This window comes from Corythoichthys intestinalis, chromosome 22 (assembly GCF_030265065.1).
Source record: "Corythoichthys intestinalis isolate RoL2023-P3 chromosome 22, ASM3026506v1, whole genome shotgun sequence".
Classification (NCBI taxonomy): Eukaryota; Metazoa; Chordata; class Actinopteri; order Syngnathiformes; family Syngnathidae; genus Corythoichthys; species Corythoichthys intestinalis.
In genome coordinates this window covers 29,240,673-29,262,232 of record NC_080416.1, presented here as the reverse complement: position 1 = coordinate 29,262,232, position 21,560 = coordinate 29,240,673, and the positions used below count along the sequence as shown (strand labels likewise).

At 40.1% G+C, this 21,560-nt stretch overlaps 1 protein-coding gene across 2 annotated transcripts; it reads left to right on the top strand.

Moving 5' to 3' along the window:
• Positions 1-240: 240 nt before the first annotated feature.
• susd5 (sushi domain containing 5) lies at positions 241-20,043 on the top strand. Of its 2 annotated transcripts, XM_057828120.1 has the most exons (5): positions 241-385; positions 5,401-5,578; positions 13,874-13,983; positions 14,055-14,243; positions 14,844-20,043. In XM_057828120.1, the coding sequence occupies exons 1-5, from the start codon at positions 325-327 to the stop codon at positions 16,502-16,504; spliced, it is 2,199 nt and encodes a 732-aa protein (XP_057684103.1). In that variant the 5' UTR covers positions 241-324; the 3' UTR covers positions 16,505-20,043. The 2 variants fall into 2 exon arrangements, with proteins under 2 accessions (XP_057684103.1, XP_057684104.1); XM_057828121.1 differs by lacking the exon at positions 14,055-14,243.
• The last annotated feature ends 1,517 nt before the right edge of the window (positions 20,044-21,560 follow it).

The following is a 21,560-nucleotide window of genomic DNA, read 5'->3' as shown; positions in this document are numbered from 1 at the left end:
GTTCAAATGTTGTATTAACAATGATTTGTCGTGTCTTGAAGGTAGAACGAAAAGTAGTGTAACTTTCAAAGTATGCAATATTCATGCAAGGAATATTTGGAGTCGCGTCAAGGTGCCACTTTTCACAGTGGCTCTCCATCCGCTTACCCTTGTCCTTCTCCTCCTTCTCTTCCTCGTCATCATCATAGCTTTCCTCATCCTCATCGCACCTCCTCCTTGCTCAGTCTCACCTCTGCAGCCTCTGGAGGAAGTCGTGGTGATTTACAGGAGGACGCCTTGGTCTTTTTTTCGGCTGAAAAAAGTCTTAATTGAGTTAGGAGAAGGATGCTGGGCTTCCTTGGATGCTTTGCCGGTCTTTTAGTGGCTTCTCTTGTCAACGCTGATGGTAAGAGAGGAGAAATTTATCAACAAAATGGGGATAGAAATCAATTGAAAGCTTTTTTTAGATGGCATTTGTTAGCAATTCGTTACTTAGACGAAGATATGCATTGGAACTTTTCTCATATTTCCTTTTATGGTCAATATATTACTGTTAAATCTTGACAAAATAAACTCTATAGAGTGAGAACACGTTTTGTTTGTACAGCATATAAAGCGCAGTGTTGTGTTTACATTAAGTGCAAATGAGGTAATTAGACATGATATAGTAAATGCAGTTATTAACCATAGATGTACTTTGAACATGTTTATGGCCAATAAAAAGATTTAGGTATTGTACTGAAGATTTTCACATCATTTTTAGAGCATAAAAAAATAATTTAAGTAATCTAAATGAAGGGTGCCCACCATATAACTTTATACTCTTTAAGATTGATACAAATAGTTTATATAATAGGTTTAAATTAGGGCTGTCAAAATTATCGCGTTAACCTGCGTTATTTTTTCAAATTAATCACGTTAAAATATTTGACGCAATTAACGCACATGCCCCGCTCAGATTAAAATGACAGCAGTGTCATGTCCACTTGTTACCTGTGTTTTTTGTCTCCCTCTTCTGGCGCTTTGGTGTGACTGATTTTATGGGTTGACATCAACAATGGCGAGCTACTAGTTTATTTTTTGATTGAAAATTTTCCAAATTTCATTAAAACAAAAACATTAGGAGGGGTTTTAATATAAAATTTCTATAACTTGTACTAACATTTATCTTTTAAGAATTACAAGTCTCTATCCATGGATCACTTTAACAGAATGTTAATGTTAATGCCATCTTGTTGATTTATTGTTATAATAAACAAATACAGTACTTATGTACAGTATGTTGAATGTATATATCCGTCTTTTGTCTTATCTTTCCATTCCAACAATAATTTACAGAAAAATATGGCATATTTTATAGATGTTTTCAATTGCGATTAAGATTAATTAATTTTTAAACTGTGATTAACTTGATTAAAAATTTTAATTGTTTAACAGCCCTCGTTTAAACACTATGAAAAGTGCTCTCAAAACTAATTTTTAAAATCACAAATAATCACGTCATCTTATCATTCTCCCCAAAAAATATTCCAGTGAAAAAAAAAGGTACAGTATTTAATTTTAAATTAAGATATAGACAAGTATACATTTATAAATCATTGTTTTTATAGAGATTTAATTTATATCATAATTCTTACATTTGCAATGCTTAAAAAACATTTATTAAAATATATATATTTGGGTTTTTAGGTTTTTGTTATTTTAATTATATTTTGGCAAAAAAGGGAAAAATCTGTCTTACATATATATCTTTCCAATGCGCTTGAATAAGCATTGAACACACCCCTATTTTTAAAAAAGAAAAAATAGTTAAGTATATTTTTCAAAATATAAATTAGCTCCGCCTCTACTTCGCAGATTTTCGATTTTCGCAGGGGGTGGGGCCAGGGGAGGGTCTCCATTAGCTGCGAAAAATGAGGGATCACTGTATATAAGATATATATATGGCGGAAAACACTTAGGTGACTTGGAAATTCCGCTCCCCCAATTTGTCCAAATTTCAAAATTGTCTGATTTGCATGTATGATACATCATTGGAAAGCTTAAAATGTCAATTTTCTGGGGTAAGAAAATTTTTCAACAGTGGGGCAAAAAAAAAAAAAAAAATTTAAACAGCAAAACCCTAACTGGAGGCGACAGCACGCAAGAGCAGAATTAAAGACACCACGACTCTAACGACATATTATCACATACTTACCTTGTTTCGATCCAAAAACTCCATATAGCATGTATCATCGGGTGTCAAGACACAGATGTGAATGGCCACAGCTGGAATTTTTGGGGATTTTATGGGTGAAACATGGTCATATAACAAGGGTTGCGATGCAGAAATCGCAGACGTCAAGGAGTAATCGAGATTTTCATTTTCATATATTTACCCTTTTAAATGTTATTTCTCACTTTTTTTTTTGTTTGGATCGATTATTTATCATCGAAAATATTGGGGAAATGCGACAGTAACGAAAAAAATACAATTAAGTGATAGTTATGAGGTAGATATCCGTGACTTTTTTTACAGACGCCAATTTTTTCACTGCGTCGTAATTTGTTTAAATCTTTAAAATGTGCGAGTAAATATTTTTTTTAAGTCGTTTTTTTTTTTAAATGAAATATTAGACATCAATTAATGATTCTAAGCTAAAAATGACAGACATTTTGAATAATAAATATAGTTAATTACCTTCGTTTTATGGCTGGGTTGAAACAAAAGCGGTTGTGCGACGTCTGTAAACGGGGGTTTTCAGGGTAAAACGGACAAATCAAAAATAGTTTGGGGGCTTCATTCGCCATGAATCTGCTATGGGTTAGGGTTTATAGATATATAGATATATTGCTCTATCAAACACAACATTTTTTTTGGCTTAAAATACAGCAGTTTATTTTAAAGAAGGGTGCAAGAGCAGAAACTGCTTTTTCAGCCTTGTCTGTGTATCCATATATATGGCGGAAAACACAGACAAGGCTGAAAAAGCAGTTTTGCTTTCGCACCAACAATATGTCTATATGCTGCCATAGCAGATTCATGGCGCATTAAGTCCCCGAACTATTTTTTATTTGTCCGTTTGACCCTGAAGACCCCCATTTACAGACACCACCCAACCGCTTTTGCTTCAACTCAACTATCATCATTATCGTTTTTAATATAGAATCATAAATTGATGTCAAATTATAAGTTTGAAAAAAAAAAAAAAAAATTATTCACTCAAAAAAAAAAAAAAAAAAAAAAAAGTGTCTTATATGGATCTTCCTGTAGCTTTGTCAAATCTGGATAAATACATTCCAACACAAAAAAATTATTCACTCGGATATTTTAAACTTTTAAAAAAATTAAGTCACAATGTAAATGTCAGATGTAAATACAGAGGGGCAAATAAGTATTTAGTCCACCACCAATTGTGCAAGTTCTCATACTTAAAAAGATGAGAGACGCCTGTAATTGTTAACATGGGTAAACCTCAACCATGAGAGACAGAATGTGAAACCCCCCCCCAGAAAATCACATTGTTAAATTTTTAAAGAATTTATTTCCAAATTAGAGTGGAAAATAAGTATTTGGTCACCTACAAACAAGCAAGATTCCTGGCTGTCAAAGTTCTTCTTCTAACAAGGCTCCACTCGTTACCTGTATTAATGGCACCTGTTTTAACTCATTATCGGTATAAAATACACCTGGCCACAACCTCAGTCAGTCACACTCCAAACTCCACTATCGAAGGACACCAGAGACAAAATTGTAGACCTGCAACAGGCTCGGAAGTATGAATCTGCAATAGGTAAAACGCTTGGTGTAAAGAAATCAACTGTGGGAGCAATTATTAGAAAATGGAAGACATACTGATAATCTCCCTCGATCTGGGGCTCCATGCAAGATCTCACCCCGTGGTGTCAAAATGATAACAAGAACGGTGAGCAAAAATCCCAGAACCACACGGGGGACCTATTGAATGACCTACAGAGAGCTGGGACAACAGTAACAAAGGCTACTATCAGTAACACAATGCGCCGCCAGGGACTCAAATCCTGCACTGCCAGACGTGTTCCCCTGCTGAAGAAAGTACACGTTCAGTCCCGTCTGCGGTTCCTCCATCCAGATCTCCTCTAGAGCAGTGATTCTGGGGCTGTCGTTGGGCAACGCGGACTTTCAACTCCCTCCCAGATTTTCTGTGGGGTTGAGATCTGGAGACTGGCTAGGCCACTACAGGACCTTGAAATGCTTCTTACGAAGTCACTCCTTTGTTGCCCTGGCTGTGTGTTTGGGATCATTGTCATGCTGAAAGACCCAGCCACGTCTCATCTTTAATGCCCTTGCTGATGGAAGGAGATTTTCACTCAAAATCTCTCGATACATGGCCCCATTCATTCTTTCCTTTACACAGATCAGTTGTCCTGGTACCTTTGCAGAAAAACAGCCCTAAAGCATGACGTTTCCACCCTCATGCTTCACAGTGGGTATGATGTTCTTCGGATGCAATTCAGTAGTCTTTCTCCTCCAAACACGAGAACCTGTGTTTCTACCAAAAAGTTCTAATTTGGTTTCATCTGACCATAACACATTCTCCCAGTCCTCTTCAGGATCATCCAAATGCCCTCAAGCAAACCGCAGACGGGCCTGGACGTGTACTTTCTTCAGAATGGGGACACGTCTGGCAGTGCAGGATTTGAGTCCCTGGCGGCGCATTGTGTTACTGATAGTAGCCTTTGTTACTGTGGTACCAGCTCTCTGTAGGTCATTCACTAGGTCCCCCCGTGTGGTTCGGGGATTTTTGCTCACCGTTCTTGTTATCATTTTGATGCCACGGGGTGAGATCTTGCATGGAGACCCAGATCGAGCGAGATTATCAGTAGTCTTGTATGTTTTCCATTTTCTTATAATTGCTCCTACAGTTGATTTCTTTACAGCAAGCGTTTTACCTATTGCAGATTCAGTCTTCCCAGCTTGGTGCAGGTCTACAATTTTGTCTGTGGTGTCCTTCGACAGGTCTTTGGTCTTGGCCATTGTGGAGTTTGGAGTGTGACTGACTGAGGTTGTGGACAGGTGTCTTTTATACCGATAATGAGTTACAACAGGTGCCATTAATACAGGTAACGAGTGGAGCCTCGTTAGAAGAAGTTAGACCTCTTTGACAGCCAGGAATCTTGCTTTAAAAATCTAACAATGTGATTTTCTGTTTTTTTCCACATTCTGTCTTTCATTGTTGAGGTTTACCCATGTTGACAATTACAGGCCTCTCTAATCTTTTTAAGTTGGAAATCTTGCACAATTGGTGGTGGACTAAATACTTATTTGCCCCACTGTACATACAGCTACTGTACACAAGATAAACGTATAAATATAACGTATAAAATCATGTAATCACCTTTTACTGTGCTTATATTTTTTGACATTTTTCTGTGGATACTAAATCCAAATTTGTGTTGCAGGTCGAGTATTTGTGGTGGAGCTCGGCAACTCGTCGTCCAGTTCTTCGTTCCGGGACGCGGAGTGGGCTTGCGCCTCCCGGCAGGCCCGCCTGGCATCGGCCTCGGAGCTGAGGCATGCCGTCATGGAGTGTTTCTTTTCCTTGTGCACCCGCGGGTGGCTTCACGGAGGTTCCATCGGGTAAGAAAATAGATCTTCTGTCAACCTTTTTTTGGAGTTGCTTCCCGGAAAAGGACGGAGAGGATGAGGAGAATGGAATTCTGAGCCGGGGTGTCATGTCCACATCCGTCGCCGTGGCAACGTGACACTGAGGAATATGTACGGTCCTCATGGATGTCATGATTGGCAGTATTCAGCTTAATTGATCAAAAATTGTTATTTGGGTAATTTTTTCCATAGGGTGCCATATGGACGTGACAGAGTGGACATTTAAAGTTGCTAAAGTTATTCCTCAGTTTGTCTTTGCTAGCATAATAGCTAACGTGACTTTGGATACTTGATGAGAAATCTTTGATTTTAAAAACAACCTTTTGAAATGATTCATTTCTCTGATATATACCTTTAACAGAGTGGACATATTATGGCCATAAAAGTGAAAAATCTGATTCGAAACATAAAATTGCTTTCCCACCACTGGTGTGATGTTATCGCAGAAGTGTGATGTAATTAGCTTACCAGAGTGGACGGTGACAGTGGGGACGGGGAGAAACCCTTTTTATTTTATTTATTTTTAATGAAATCATATATTTTTATTTAAAAACAACACATGATTAAAGCTAGATTATATAGGACAAAATATTAACAATTATTTTGGATTTTTTTTTCTTCTGTTTCATTCGACTGAATCTGAATGAAACACACTGGGGACATAGAAAAAAATCGATACCAACCTTTTACTGGAAGTAAATTAAATTTTAAAAATAGGAGTCTGCACCCTTGAATTAATCGAAAATACACAAAAAAAGTGGTTTTGTCCATTATTATTTTTAAGCCACCACTCATCAAATTTGACACGAAAACGACATTTGTTCATAGCTTAAGCCGTGCTGGACTATAAACTGCTGCTGTCTTCACTGTATTATGGGATATTTACAACAAAAGATATTAACCGGTAACACTTTATTTGACACCGGCATCATACGACTGTCATAAGACCAAATAAACCACCATGAAGCTTTGAACCAATTCGCTGCAAGGCTTCCTTGCTTCAAAAAGCTTCATTTGGCCAACACTGCTCCCTTGGGGGAGACATTCAACATCTGCTGCCACCTGCTGTCAACACTGTTGTTGTCCAACATGCCTCCTAGCATGCATTGCGGTGCTACAGATGTAAATAACAATCAAAAATCATGTTCTGTGCTAATTATTTCTTCAGTTGCTGTTCCAGTTGTTTCAATAATTGCCAATTATGAAATTTAGTAACACTACATTTGAGTGTGGCACCATAAGACTGTCATAAAACCGTTATAATTTTGACATGACACTGTCATGAACATTAATGAATGTTTATGACAGATGTCATTTTGTGACATCCAGCAAATGATCTCACTTTTGAATGGATGGAAAAGATCCGAGCTGGACATAAATAGAGTTAGTGACATAATTTGCCGGATGACACTTGATGACATCAGTGGTTTGTTTGCTAAGTACTATGTTGAATTTTTGCTGTTATTTCTTTAGTTTGTTCCATAGCTAGCTTGTTAGTTTATCTTTTTGTTCATTACTTTAAGTTGTGTTGTTCGGTTTTGTTTACCGTAATTTTCGCACAATAAGGACTGGACTAGCCGCAGCTGTCCTCACTGTAGTCTGTAGTCCAAAAGATATTAACCGGTAACACTTTATTCGACAGCGGCATCATAAGACAATCCTAAGACCAAATCAACCACCATGAAGCTTCAAGAAGCTTCATTTGCCATCACTGCTCCCTTGGGGGAGACAGTCGACCTCTGCTGTCAACACTGTTGTTGTCCAACATTCCTCCTAGCATGCACTGCAGCACTACAGATGTAAATAACAATCAAAATTCATGCTCTGTGCTAATTATTTCTTCAGTTACTGCTCCAGCTGTTTCATTAATTGCTAGTAATGGTATTTGGTAACACTTTATTTGACACTGGCGCCATAAGACTGTCATTAGATGATCATAATTATGATGACACTGTCATGGGTATCAATGATTGCTTATAACAGATGTCATTTAGTGTTATCTGGCAAATTATCTAGTTTTAAATGGATGTAAAACAGCCAAACTGGACATAAATGGAGTTAGTGACATAATTTGCCGGATGACACTTAATGACATCTGTCATAAGCATTCAGCAATGCCCATGATAGTGTCATGTCATATTTATGACACCGCTGTCAAATAAAGTGTTATTAACCCTATTAACCCAAATAAATCAACAAATAAGCCACATTGGACTACAAACCGTAGGATTCAAAATGAAGGAAAAAAGTAGCGGCTTATAGTCCGAAAATTACGGCAATTTTTCTTATCTATAGCTTTAGAAGAGCATTAATGAATGTTTATGACAGATGTCATTTTGTGACATCCAGCTAATGATCTCACTTTTCATTGGATGTAAAAGATCCGAGCTGGACAGAAATAAGAGTTAGTGACATAATTTGCTGGATGACACTTAATGACATCTGTCATAAGCATTCAATAATGCCCATGATAGTGTCATGTCATATTTATGACGCCGCTATCAAATTAAGTGTTACCTATTAACCCAAATAAATCAACAAACAAGTAGCAGGATTCATAATGAAGGAAAAAAGCAATGGCTTATAGTCCGTAAATTATGGAAATTGATTGTTAACCTGTTGGCCTCTACATCCATTATATTATTTAAGAAGTGAATATGTTATTATGGTGGCTGATTGCATAGTTAGCTTAGCATTTATTTGTTAGTTATTCATTCACTAGTTCTGTTGTTTATTTCTTGATTTGGTTGTTAGTAACAAGTTAGCATGTTTGTTTATTAGTGTTACAAAAGCACTGATTTTCGGCCGCAAAGCTTTGTCTTGATCCAACTTAAAATGGAAATAGCTTGTTAGCATCCTGGTCTCCCAATGGGAAAAGACTCAAGCGCAGAAAATCATGCGTTAAATTGAAGCGGCACAACAAATTCCTGGAGGAGCAGTCGGACACGACATTAAAGCAATAACAAGGAACGAGCCAATGTTTTGCGCCAATTCAGCTCTCGGACTGCGTTAAAGGGTTGCTAAAGGCTCAGACCAGACAGACGGATGACACCCTGAGGTGTGAAACATTGTGAGGACGTGTCAAACCAGCACTGCCGGGAAAAGTGCTCCGTCAGACGCCATTTCGGTCTGAGCTTACATCATAAACAGATAAAGCGGACTAATTTATTCCATTTCTGGGGATGTTGGTTTTTGTGAGAATTATTTGTTTGTATACCTAATAGAATTTGTCAACTATCCAATTAGTCAGTTTGTTCCTACATCATTAACAGTAGTTAATATTGTTTTATCAGTTTCTCTGTCCATTAGTTCATCGCTGGCAGACATTCTCCTCTACCAACCAGGAAGGGTTCTTTTCCTGTATGTTTACATTGATATACGTAACACGTTCTAACATCTTTCTCTTACTTGGCAGACTTTGCTGTTGCCATAGCAAGAAACCACAACACACAAACACGTAATACACCCAACTAGTATAGCAAGGACTTTCTATTCCCCACTTTTGTCCAGTGCAAGGTGTCGGATTTTTGTCCTTATAAGACAATGTTGACAGTATGACTCACATGATTTCTCGCAGTTTCACATTCTCAATTAGTGACGATTTAGGTTGATTGGAGGGACAGGGAACTGCTTTCCTGTCGGAGACATCATGTTTTATATAGTTTAATCTATAAGACTGACATGCATGGGAACGTCAACTCGTAGGGTGATAAAGCAACACCACATTGCGCAGGCTATGCCCTGATATGCTGGCATAATATTTGTGCAAGAAACTCAACCAGAATAAACCATGGGTAAATGTTTTCCAACCAGAATAAACGGAGGAGAAATGTTTTCATGGCTCCTCCATGCACTAGAGTAGAAGTCTCTTTCTAAAATGCATTTTATACTTAATATTGAGTAGTTTTTGGTTTTATTCCAAAGGAATGGAAATGAACTTGTGTCGTAATCTGTATGTAATTTTAGTGGACGTTTCTTCGGGCAATTCAGCCGTAAAATTTGTTAGCTATATTGTATATTAGCTTTTTATTCAGTTGCATAGACTCCACCATCAGTTAACAAGACAGCTCCCAAAGACATTGCACCAGGTCTTCCCATAGGGGGCCGACCCAGGCCAAACGTTGAGTTGGCTTTCACTGTAATAACCGCAAACACACGTTGCCTTCTAACGCCGGATTTAGGTGGAAATAGGACGAACGTTTTATTGCATACAAGAATTGTCTCAAGAGTTATTTTGTCGAGGAAACAAGGTAATTATTATGTTAGATAGCACCATGCATGCACTTGGATAAAATTAGTGCAACTCTGGCCTGAAATATTTACGTAGAAAGAATGATTTTTTTTTTTTTTTCTTTTAACCAAGAATCTTGACTGTTTTACGTTCATATCTATTGAAATTCCACAATTTAAGCATTTATTTACCAGAATTTTCAACTTAAAAAGCTATTTATTTTGTGACGGCCGCCATGTTGGATTTTGTATCTCTACACAATAGCGGAATTCAACCTAAAAAAGTTGTGATTGTAGATAGGAAAATGCAAATTTTGCTTTTGTTGAGTAAAATTAAGATGACTCGGCATGCTTTCCTCAAGTATTAAGTTTCTGATGTGAAAATTGAGTGATTTATTAGCTGTTGAAAAATTGCACTTTAGCTTTAAAAAAAAATAAGTTGCTATTTTGGGCAAAAACTTATATATGTTAATTATTGCTATTGATCCTGAAAATATAGGTGATTATTTCGGCATTTGGTGATTTTTGTGCATCTAGCGTAAAATTTGAGAATTTTATAGCCATTTTAAGTTTTGTTATACTTGTATGAAAAAAAATATTAATCGGGATTTCATTACTGAATTACTTTTTTAATGTTGCTGCTCATGGAGACTCATATATGCCTAAGGGAGGTGCCTGTTTTGGTTTTATGTTGCTGACGGCTTTTTTTTTTTTAAATATTTGAAAATAGGCCCCCTAAAGATCGACCCCAAGCCGCGTGTCCCGTCAACTGATAGTGAAGTCTATGTCAGTTAGTTTGGAATTTCAGTCGCTAGTTTGTACTTTAGCTCAGTAGTTCCTAGCATAGCTCTTCTGCATTTTTTAGTCAATTTGGCAGACTGTATGACTAATGTGATTGAGTGCCACATTTGAATATTTGCAAGTTAGCTAGCTCTGAAGTTTATTTATTAGGTGTGTTTTCTCATTTTCTCATTCAGGTTTTTCCTTTGTTAGTTTTGGCTTTCTTGCACTACGCTCAAACTGCAGGAGAATTCCAATTTCTTTGCACATATGTGAAAAATATCTGTTTTTTTCCATGCAGTGTGCACAGACCAATTCCTGTTTTCTTCTTGTTGCTTAGTAATACATAAGCCCCTTTCAAATACACCTGAAACCCGTTTAAATTCCGGGATTTCAACTGGCAGCCCTTATATGTGAAAGCAATTTCCCCGGTCGACTGACACGGAGATGACGCGGCCATTGACCGAGTCGCGTCTTTGTATAATGTCCAGGACTTTCCCGGGAAGCGGTATGTGTGAAAGCAAACATTTGGCTATTTTATTTTCATTAAATGTGTCTAGTATCTATCTTGCTAACCTGCAAAACTCGAGTAGAAAACTGCTGCTCCTCTATGTGTTTTCTACTGTAGTATATTAAATTTATGAGACAAATGGGTTCCTTGAAGACTCTCCGACTAGTCCACAAGGCGGCAGGCAGTGTGGAAATGAAGATAGACACGTTCATTCTACTTGAACAAGATAATGCTTTATGTCACGCAGAAGTGGGAAGAAGGAAACAAAAGAGGTCCAGCCCCTATCCCACTTAGCGTATATACCCCAAGACGTACCTTTAAGCCCCTTTCACACATGCCGAAACACAGTGAAAATCCCGGGATTTAAACACGCAGCCCTTCTATGTGAACGCAATTTCCCAGGTCGACTGACACAGAGATTACGCGGATATTTTACAGGTAGCGTCTTAGTAAAATGCCAGAGAAAGTCCCGGGACGAGGCTTATGTGAAAGCAAGCGTTAAATTCCTACGTCACATCACGATGGCTGATGATGTAAATATCACGGCGGGCCGATTGTCACTTCCTCTTTCTTCGCAGTAAGACAAAAAGTGGTAAACAAACATTGCAATTATCAACATAGCAAGCTGGAAATAGCTAAATTAAACTGAAAGCATAATGAAATTTCTACTGGATCGTAGAGCCGTGGAAGAGAGTCCTTCGTCCATCTTTGAAAATGTGTGATTTATATTGTGGGTGATGTTAGGCTCCGCAACTGTGGAAACAAGGTTGTACCTCAAAGCAGAAAACAACGGAGGGTTTATTAAATACAAATAAAAATACACACGATCGTGGAAAAGGGGGAATAACACAATGGGTCAATGACAGTAGGTCAATGGGGATCAATAATACCAACCTAAGTGGTAGGCAGAACCAATAAGACAACAAAACAAATACATTCAAACACCAGCACAACATAGGGGATTTGAAAACAGGGGCGGCAGACGAACAAGCTAGCACATGCACGAAATTCGAGAGTACAAGGTGTCCAATGGCGCCCAGCAAGTTAATATCTTGGCACCCTTCTCTTGGATCGCCTGGGCTTACATACAATTTTGATGAGCTTGAATTGGCTGTGGGTACAACGTCGCGAACGCTCCTACAACCGGCTCTCATACCTGTCAAGTTGTACGATTTCGGCGTAATTTGTACAAGTGAGCACTGATTTTTAAATGTGTACGCCGTACGTTCAAGATCTTTACGTTTTTCGTGCATTCCTTTTTTTTTTTCCGTTTGGATTTTGTCACCGTTTCGGCAACGAGACAATGTGCGTTGGTTGAATGATGCGAGAAAAGTCAGCGACACTGAGAGAGAAGAGTGTTGTGACGCTGTAGCAAACGCGATGCTAGGCTAGGTGGCTCCAATATTTCCTGACTGTAGCTGACAGCCTATAATCTACGCCTAGATATCACATGCTTAAAGAACTACATGCAAAATGACAGACTGCAGCGTTAATAAACAGCCGCCATTTTGAAGCAGTAGACTTCTCAGAAAGGCTCTGTTGTAGTGAACCTTCCTAGCGAACTTAAGTAACTTTTCATCTAAAATACTCCTAAATTGGCAAAATCTTGACTTCAATCTATCTTTAAATGATGAAACAGTTTTAAAACTTTAACATGTCGAAAGTAGACAGAAGGGAACTAATGCAAAAACGGTAGCAATTTTAACAACTTTAACAGTTGATTCACAACATTAAACGATTTCCAAACATAGCAAAGGTTACTATGTTTTATTTATTTATTTATTTTTTTAAATTGGAAAAAAAATATGAAAGATAACACCAGTTACTTTACCAAGTAACTAATTACTCTTACCTTCAGGTAACTGGGTTACTAACTCAATTCCTTTTTGGGAGAAGTAATTTGTAACCAATTAATTACCTTTTAAAAGTATGATTAACAACACTGGTCATCAAGATGAAGTCTGCAGAATGAAAAGTGACGAAAGCGGAAATTTCATTCGGCCAATTTGTTGCCGAACACAATTTGCCCGCAACTATTGCTAATCTCTTCTCAGAATTAGCAAAAGAAATGTTCCCTGAATCAAAGATTGCATCGTTAATTTTATCAATTGACTTTTTTAATTTATAAATGGACACACTAACGAACTACCTTCAAGTCAAACCGAATTGCGAGCTGAAGTGCAGCCATCAAGACATGATAGAAATTGCCAAAAGTGCTACATACAATTATAACAAAAGTCACTGTTAAATTTTAGTAATCATGATGTAGCTGAAGATATTGATTTTTTGATTACACCAGGTTATATTTTAAAATATTACCAATAAATTCATATGATTTTAAAAATTGAGTTTTATTTTTGTTTCATATTGCACACTATATACAACGTTGTAAGATTAGTCACCGATTTTTAAGGGCATACGTCACTATTTGTAAGATTGTCAACGGCCTAGGGTTGACAGGTATGGGCTCTGTAACAAAACACAATGTGACCAACTGAATGTGACAGCCAATGCCGAACAAAAATGATGTAATGTAAGGGTTTTAAAATCATGCCAGCAGCCCTCCCCGCACAGAGAGCGCCGAGTCTAAAACATGGGGCTGTGAACTTGTCCAGCCCGCTTAATTCCCGGGATATCTCTCCATATGTGAACGCAATGACGCGAGTAAATCCCGCGGGAATTTACTGTGATATGTGTGTGAAAGGGGCTCAAGTTTCACATTTTAATAATCTCTTATCTCATTCTAGGACTACTGTGTGTAACTATGTCGGGGGCTCACTGAAAGCAGTGGATGTGAGGCTGGAAAATGCTACAAGTGATGCCAAGAGCTTGAACGGATTCTGTATCAAAGACAAAGGTCAGTCATTCAAAGGGAGTCTTTGATGGACGACAAAAATGATATGGCGGTATGTTTTTTGTCGGCGACAGGTGTGCCATGCGGCGACCCCCCATCCTTCCCCAACGCCCGTCTTCAGGGTCATGGCGGGTTTGAACTAGGCGATGAGCTCCTGTACACATGCGTGCCAGGTTACGTCATGCCCAACGGCCACAGTGCATTCAGCTTGCTGTGTGACAGCTGTGGCGAGTGGTATGGACTGGTGCAGATGTGTGCCAAAGGTATGAAATGAAGAAAGCAGCACGTTATGTTTTGGGTCAGGGTTTTCATGACCTCGACTGGAGTTCGATTTCCTGGCTTGTCAGCGGTTCGGTGAACCTCCGCTCTGTTTCTACCCTTTACGGGAACAATGGCTTGCTTGTGAGTCCAGAGGAAAATGGCCGCCGTGGCACCTGGGTGCGACATGCCGTGGCGTGGTCTGAGTTGCAGCCACGATAGAAAAAAGAGGATAAGAAGTGGTGTGAAGGATGGGCGGACGTGCACACTTACTTCACATTGGGTTGGGTTCCAAAACAGGCGTCATTTGAATGGAATGATGACGTGCGGACCTGATACTTTGCCGCTCTTTAATTAGTTAGCGCCAAGTTTATACATTCCTTTGTAATGTTGTTCACGAATATGTTTGTCCCCCTGTTGATTTCTTTGTTTGTTAGTTTGCGTCATTGTTCTCAATTAGGCCTTTAGTTTCTTCTGTAGTTTCTAAATTTGATGTTTCGTTCATTTGTTCCTGACTAAAACATTTGTATCCCTATGATTGATATGCTTTGAACTTCTAAAACTTTTGTCTATAGAGATAACTAATTGTCTTTGTGTACTGGCAGACTCGACTGAGACCCACATGGACTACGAAGACCAGTTCACGTATGACGAGGCGGACCATCAGAGGGAAGACGACGGGCCTGCGGAGGGTCACGCTCAATTGTACGAGAAGCCCCAAGGAACTACAGCGCAACCTGAAGAACCCCGGAACCGGGAAATGCAAGTGATCAGCTTCCAAAGAGAAGAAGAGGCTCCAGACATGGACGGTCAGCAGGAGGTGGAATTAGATGACGAGACTGTTGAAGAAACGAGGAAAGATGACGTGAAAATGGACGTGGAGGACGCGGGTTGGAAGATGGAGGAACGCGAGGTGACAACGGTGTCAACAGACCCACCGGTCTCCCTCCTGTCCCAGAAACATCTCTTCTGGTTCCCTTCTGACACCTTCCAGCAGCAGCAAGAGCAGCAACCGGTCTCAGTGGATTCCGTTACCCAGACCACCACTCAGCGGTCCTCTGGCAGCCAATCCGAAGAGAACCTCAACAATCACGCGCAAGAGAGTCTCGATCACCGAGATGACGGTCAAATAGAACAACAGATTCCGGTTCATCAGGAAGACCTAGATGAACAAGACCGCTACGATGACAACCACCATGATCATTACGACATGGGTGAGCATGAGGACGTTCGCTACGGCGGGTGGAACAACAGCTCCGAGGAACGTGGTGGCGACAAAGACGGTGATGATATTCTGGAGCAAACGGATGTTTCTGAGGAGCATACGGACCATGATGAACACGCCGATGACGATGACCAAATTCTTGAGGAACATGATGACCGCGACGATGATGACCACCATGATCACGATGAACGCTATGACCATGAACATCATGACAATGATCATGATCATGATGATCACGATGAACGCTATGACCATGAACATCATGACAATGATGATCATAACCACGATGATCTCGATCACTATGACCACCTTGACCATGATGGCAATGATCATGACAGCCAAGAACATAACCCTGATACCGATGACGGTGGACATGATGCAAATGATAGCCACGCTGATCACGATAGTCTCGAAGACGACGACCATCATCAGCACGTCGTCTTTCCTGAAGAAAGTCTGAACTCTACCCAGGATGACACAAGAGTAGCAACCACTACAGATGAGACCTGGCTGGACGGACACCCGGTGGCCGCCATCCCTAACGGGGTGGAAGAACTAGTCCCTGACACCAGCGTTCCAGCGGTACCAGAGTCTGAACAAAGAGAAGCCACAGTCCCAGAAAACCCCTCGTCCTCCTCATCTTCGGATACTCTGGAGTACGATACGCAGCAGGTGGTCCCCACCCATTCTTGGCTCCTGGATCTCACCCAGCACCCCATTCTGGACCCAGCCCAGGATAGCGAAACCCTTGACGGGGCAACAGGGGGGCACACCCTGAACTTGCCTGGCGAGACTGGTGAGAGGGGCGATATGGAGGGAGAGAGGGGCGAGACGGTATGCGTCGGAGAGAACTGCCCGCCGTCGAGTCCATCACGCCGTGGCCCCATTGTGGCCGCCATCATTGCGGCGGTGTGCGTGGTAGCAGCGGCCGTCATGGTAACGGTGTGGTGCTACCGTCGGCGGCAGCAGAAGAGCTCCGTGTACGACATGAACGGGAAAGGACAAAGCAGCCAGCAAATGGAGATGCAGCAGAAAGTTTAAGGATGGGCGGAGACTTTTCGGGTAAGGGGGCGTTAAGAAGAATCGGACACGCAGTGGACGCTCGAAAGCCGAACGCTAGGAGTTTCCGTTTTGATGATTTGCTCGGATTTGAGTACATTTTCAAAATTGCCACTCTAGAGGTGATTTTCCATCAGTGCCTTTCAGACATATCTTGGTGAAGAATGAGTAGACAACTTCAGTGTAATGACACAGTTGCTATCAAAACAGAGGGGGCGTGGCTAGCTAGTTTTACAATCTGGTCAAGGAATCCCGCAGTGATACCTCCCAGTTCGACTTTAATACTCCCATCTGATAATAGAATCTGATGGTAATAAGTTAATTGTAGGGGCTAAACTGCACAGAAATAACAAACAATTCCTCATGATTCGGTTAACCATTTACTTGATATTAAATCAATTTTAGATGGAAATCACCCGCTTTGTAAGCCGTTTGAGTTCAGATGTTCCACTGTATGTTGTAAAGACTTTTTTTTTCTCCATATTTGTTTTTAAATGACAGCTTTCTCGCTGGAATATTTTTTTTTTCTCGCTCAATTAGGTGTGTCGTGACAAAAATGCCTAACGGGAAACATAGTATGGCTGGAAATACAGTGGGATGTAAAAGTATCTGAACTTTTTGGATTTTCTCACATTTCTGCATAAAATCACCATCAAATGTGATGTGATCTTTGTTTCATCACATTTCATCTAATCTTGAACCATTTTCAGTCAATCAATGTCTTTATTTTCGATGTATATTGTTGAAAACAGCCAACAATTGCATCTCAGATGTAACTAGAATTAAAAAAAAAGACAAATTCACTGCTTTCACTCAAAAAACTTTTAGATCTTATTAAAAAAAAAATATATATATATATCTTACCTAAAAATGCCGTTACGCTTGACAACGCACATCACTTTAAAGTTAGGATTTTTTCCCACGTGTTTCAATTGAATTTCTCTTTGTGTCAAGCCATTTTTAAGTTCTAGTTAAGTTTTAAGTTAGTCTAAACTGTAAGTCCTGATAGGATTTTGAGTTTTTGCAGTGTTCAAAATAAATGTATGACACAGGCTGTATTGGAGCACATTAGGGACCAGTGCTACTTGGTGTTTTATCCAGCAATGACTACTGAGCTAAAACTGATAGTTAGCATGATTAAGTTTTTAGTTTACACCCTCATCACTCCGCAGTGCTATGTTATGTTAAAGCCTGTATGTAAGACACGCTAGCCACGCATCGACAGTGGTCATAATTAATTGAAAACTAGCCCTCCGCAGGGCAAACGTTACGTGAGCTAGTAGCGACAGTATCGTTAATCTTATTTATTTGCGCTTAGCGCATTACTGCTTTAAGATGGCGGCTGTTTACTAACGTTGCCCAGACGCGGCCGAGTCTGTCATTTCGCATCTAGTTCAACATACATGTGATCTCTATGAGACGCATCTGACGCTACCTGTTACCAACGTAGCATCGTGCGGGCTAGTATTTAGCAACGTCGGCGTCGTTTGTGGCGGCTGTCGACTGCAGTAAGTTTTTTTTTCTTTCCCTTCTTCCTCTCCGCACGTGACAGCGCGTTGTCATGCATTAAAAGTAGTCCGAGCAAAACGTGATGCTTAGAGCTGTCAAAATAAACGATTACTCGAGGTGAATAAAATTACTCGGATCAGTTTTTAAACTCGAGTTACTCGAGTTGCTCGAGTACTCATTTCAGCTCTAAACCAGACGCTTCCTGCACCTGCAGATCAGTCTGGCACACCGATCAGGACTAATCTTGGCCCATTCTTCTCAACAAAACTGCTGTAGTTCAGTCAGATTCCTGGGATGGTTAGCATGAATCGCTGTCTTTAGGTCATGCCTCTGCATCTCAATGGGGTTCAAGTCGGGACTTTGACTTGGCTACTCCAGAACATGTATTTTGTTCTTTTGAAACCATTCTAAAGTTGATTTACGACTGTGTTTTGGATCATTGTCTTGTTGCAGCATCCATCCTCTTTTTAGCTTCAACTGTTTGACAGACAGCCTCAGGTTTTCATGTAAAACATCCTGATAAACTTTTGAATTCATTCATTCATTAATGATTGCAAGTTGTCCAGGCCCTGAGGTAGCAAAACAGCCCCAAATCATGATGCTCCCTCCACCATGCTTCCCGGTGGGGATGAAGTGTTGATGTTTGTGAGCTGTTCCATTTTTCCTCCACACATGACGTTGTGTGTTACTCCCAAACAAATTAACTTTGCTTTCATCAGTTCAAAAAATATTTGCCAAAACTCTTTGTAGAGTGTCCAAGTGCCTTTTTGAAAACATTAAACGAGCAACAATGTTTTTTTTTTTTTTTTTTTAAGACAGCAGTGGCTTCTTACGTGGAGTCCTCCCATGGACACCATTCTTGGCCATAGATGATGTGTGCACAGAGATATTGGACCGTGCCAGTGATTTCTGTAAGTCTTTAGCAGACACTCTAGGGTTCTTTTTTTTTTTTTTTTTTTACCTGAGTACTCCGCGCTGAACGTTTGGCATCATCTTTGGTGGACGGCCACTCCTTGGGAGAGAAGCAACAGTGCCAAACCCTCTCTATTTGTAGACAACTTCTCTGACTGTCAGTTGATGAACATCCAGACTTTTAGAGATGGTTTTGGATCCTTTTCCAGCTTTACACAAGTCAACAATCCTTGATCGCAGGTCTTCAACAGCACTTTTGACCGAGCCATGATGCACATCAGACAATGCTTCTCATCAAGACAATTCTTACCAGGTGTGTGTTTTATAGTGGGCAGGGAAGCTTTAAACCACTCATCAGTGATTGGGCACACACCTGACTTAAAATGTTTGGTAAAAATTGGTTTCAATTGCTCTTTAAGTCTCTTTAGGCAGAGGGTTCACTTACTTATCCCACCCCTTTCTGTCATTGTTTGCATGCTATCCTCATTAAAATATGAAAACCTATAAATGTTTCGGTGGTTTTAGTTAAAGCAGACAGTTTTTACATCTGTGCGATTTTAACAAAGATCAGATCACATTTGATGGTGATTTTATGCAGAAACGTGAGAAATTCCAAAAAGTTCAGATACTTTATCATACCACTGTATAATTGCTATGCTTTTGACAATTAATCTACATTCATTACTTTTAAATAAACAAAAGCCCATTTTTGATGCATTTAACTGGAAATGTTGGGTTTGAAATTGCTGATCCAGTAAACTGTTCCGATGTTCCGTCTCTAGTTTTAAATGATAGCAGTCTAGTTGAAATAGCGATTTTCGCTCAGTGAAATTTGCGAAAAAACCACAACTGAAGAAGTCTTCGGGATACAACAATAAAACACAGAACTAGCTAACATTCCTTTGGTAGTTAGCTTTTCTCCTTTGGACTCATCATTTTTCAAGAAAAGGGATATATAGACAAAAAATTGCAACATAGATAAGTTAGCTGGATCACAGCCGATCAATTTTAGGTTGTAATTATTCTTTGGGTTCTAATGTTTCACTGTATTTACGAAAGATTTGTGAGTGTATTTTATAATGTAGCTTTTGAGATAGGTTGTCGGGGTTTTTGTTTTGTTTGTTTTTTTTGGGGGGGGGGGGGGGGGGCATTTGTGGCTAGGCTAATTTAGGAAAACCACAACAGAGGGCTGCACAGTTAAGCTTGGCTAACAATGAAACCTAGTTAATGTTACCATTGACAAACAGTTTCGGTAGTATGCTAACTGCCATCATTGCTTTTTTCATCATCGGGTGAGTCATCGCAAATTCCCTTGTGAAGGGAAGCATACACAAAAAATGCAAAAAAAAATTTAAAAAAAATAAAATAAAAAATAAAAATAAATATATAAGATTAAAAAGTTAAAAAAATAAAGTGAATATGAACTACGCATTTTCTTTACAATTTTAGCTTGTCAATTTGAATCAGTTTTCAAAGTTCCATTGTATGTATAAAAGATTATAAAAAACTGTATATATAATTATAAGTGGAGTTGTCCGATAATGACTTACATATCCCGATATTGTCCAACTCCAAAAATCTGATGCCAAACTGATACCAACAAATGAAATCGTGGACTTAAGATATTACAGATAATTGTATTGTGATGCCCCATTGGATGCTTTAAAGGGATCCACGTAAGAAAGGCTTGTGGTTCTTAAAAGATAAACCTCAACTCGGGATGTCGTGAGTCGGTGGGGAGAATACTTCGAAGACTTCCTCAATTCCGACAACACAGCTTCCTTAGAGGAAGCAAAGTCTGAGGACTCTGAGCTGGGCTTCCCTATCTGTGGGGTCAAAGTCAATGAGGTGGTTGGAAAGCTCCTCGGTGGCAAGGCCCCGGGGGTCGATGAGATCTGCCCGGAGTTCCTAAAGGCTCTGGATGTTGTGGTTCTGTCGTGGCTGACACGCCTCTACAACATCGGAGACAGTGCCTCTGGATTGGCAGACCGGGGTGGTTCCCCCTTTTTAAGAAAGGGAGCCGGAGGGTGTGTTCCAATTATAGCGGGATCACACTCCTCAGTCTCCCCGGTAAAGTCTATTCAGGGGTGCTGGAGAGGAGATGGTGCTGCTGCCTTCATCAAGCCGTGACCTCCAACTCTCACTGGAGCGGTTCGCAGCAGAGAGTGAAGCAGTTAGGATGAAGATCAGCTCCTCCATATCCGAGACCATGGTCCTCAGTTGGAAAAGGGTAGCGTGCCCTCTCCGGGTCAGAGATGAGATCCTGACCCAAGTGGAGGAGTTCAAGTATCTTGGGGTCTTGTTCATGAGTGAGGGTAGGAAGGAGGGGGAGATCGACAGGCGGATCGGTGCAGCGTCTGCGGTGATGCGGACTCTGCACTGGTCCGTAGTGGTGAAGAAGGAGCTGAGCCGAAAGGCGAAGCTCTCGATTACCAGTCGATCTACGTTCCTACCCTCACCTATGGTCACGAGCTGTGAGTCATGACCGAAAGAACAAGATGCTGGATGCAAGTGGCCGAAATAAGTTCTCTCCGCAGGGTGTCCAGGCTCTCTCTTAAAGATGGGGTGAGAAGCTCGGTCATCCGGGAGGGACTCGGTGTTGAGCTGCTACTCCTCC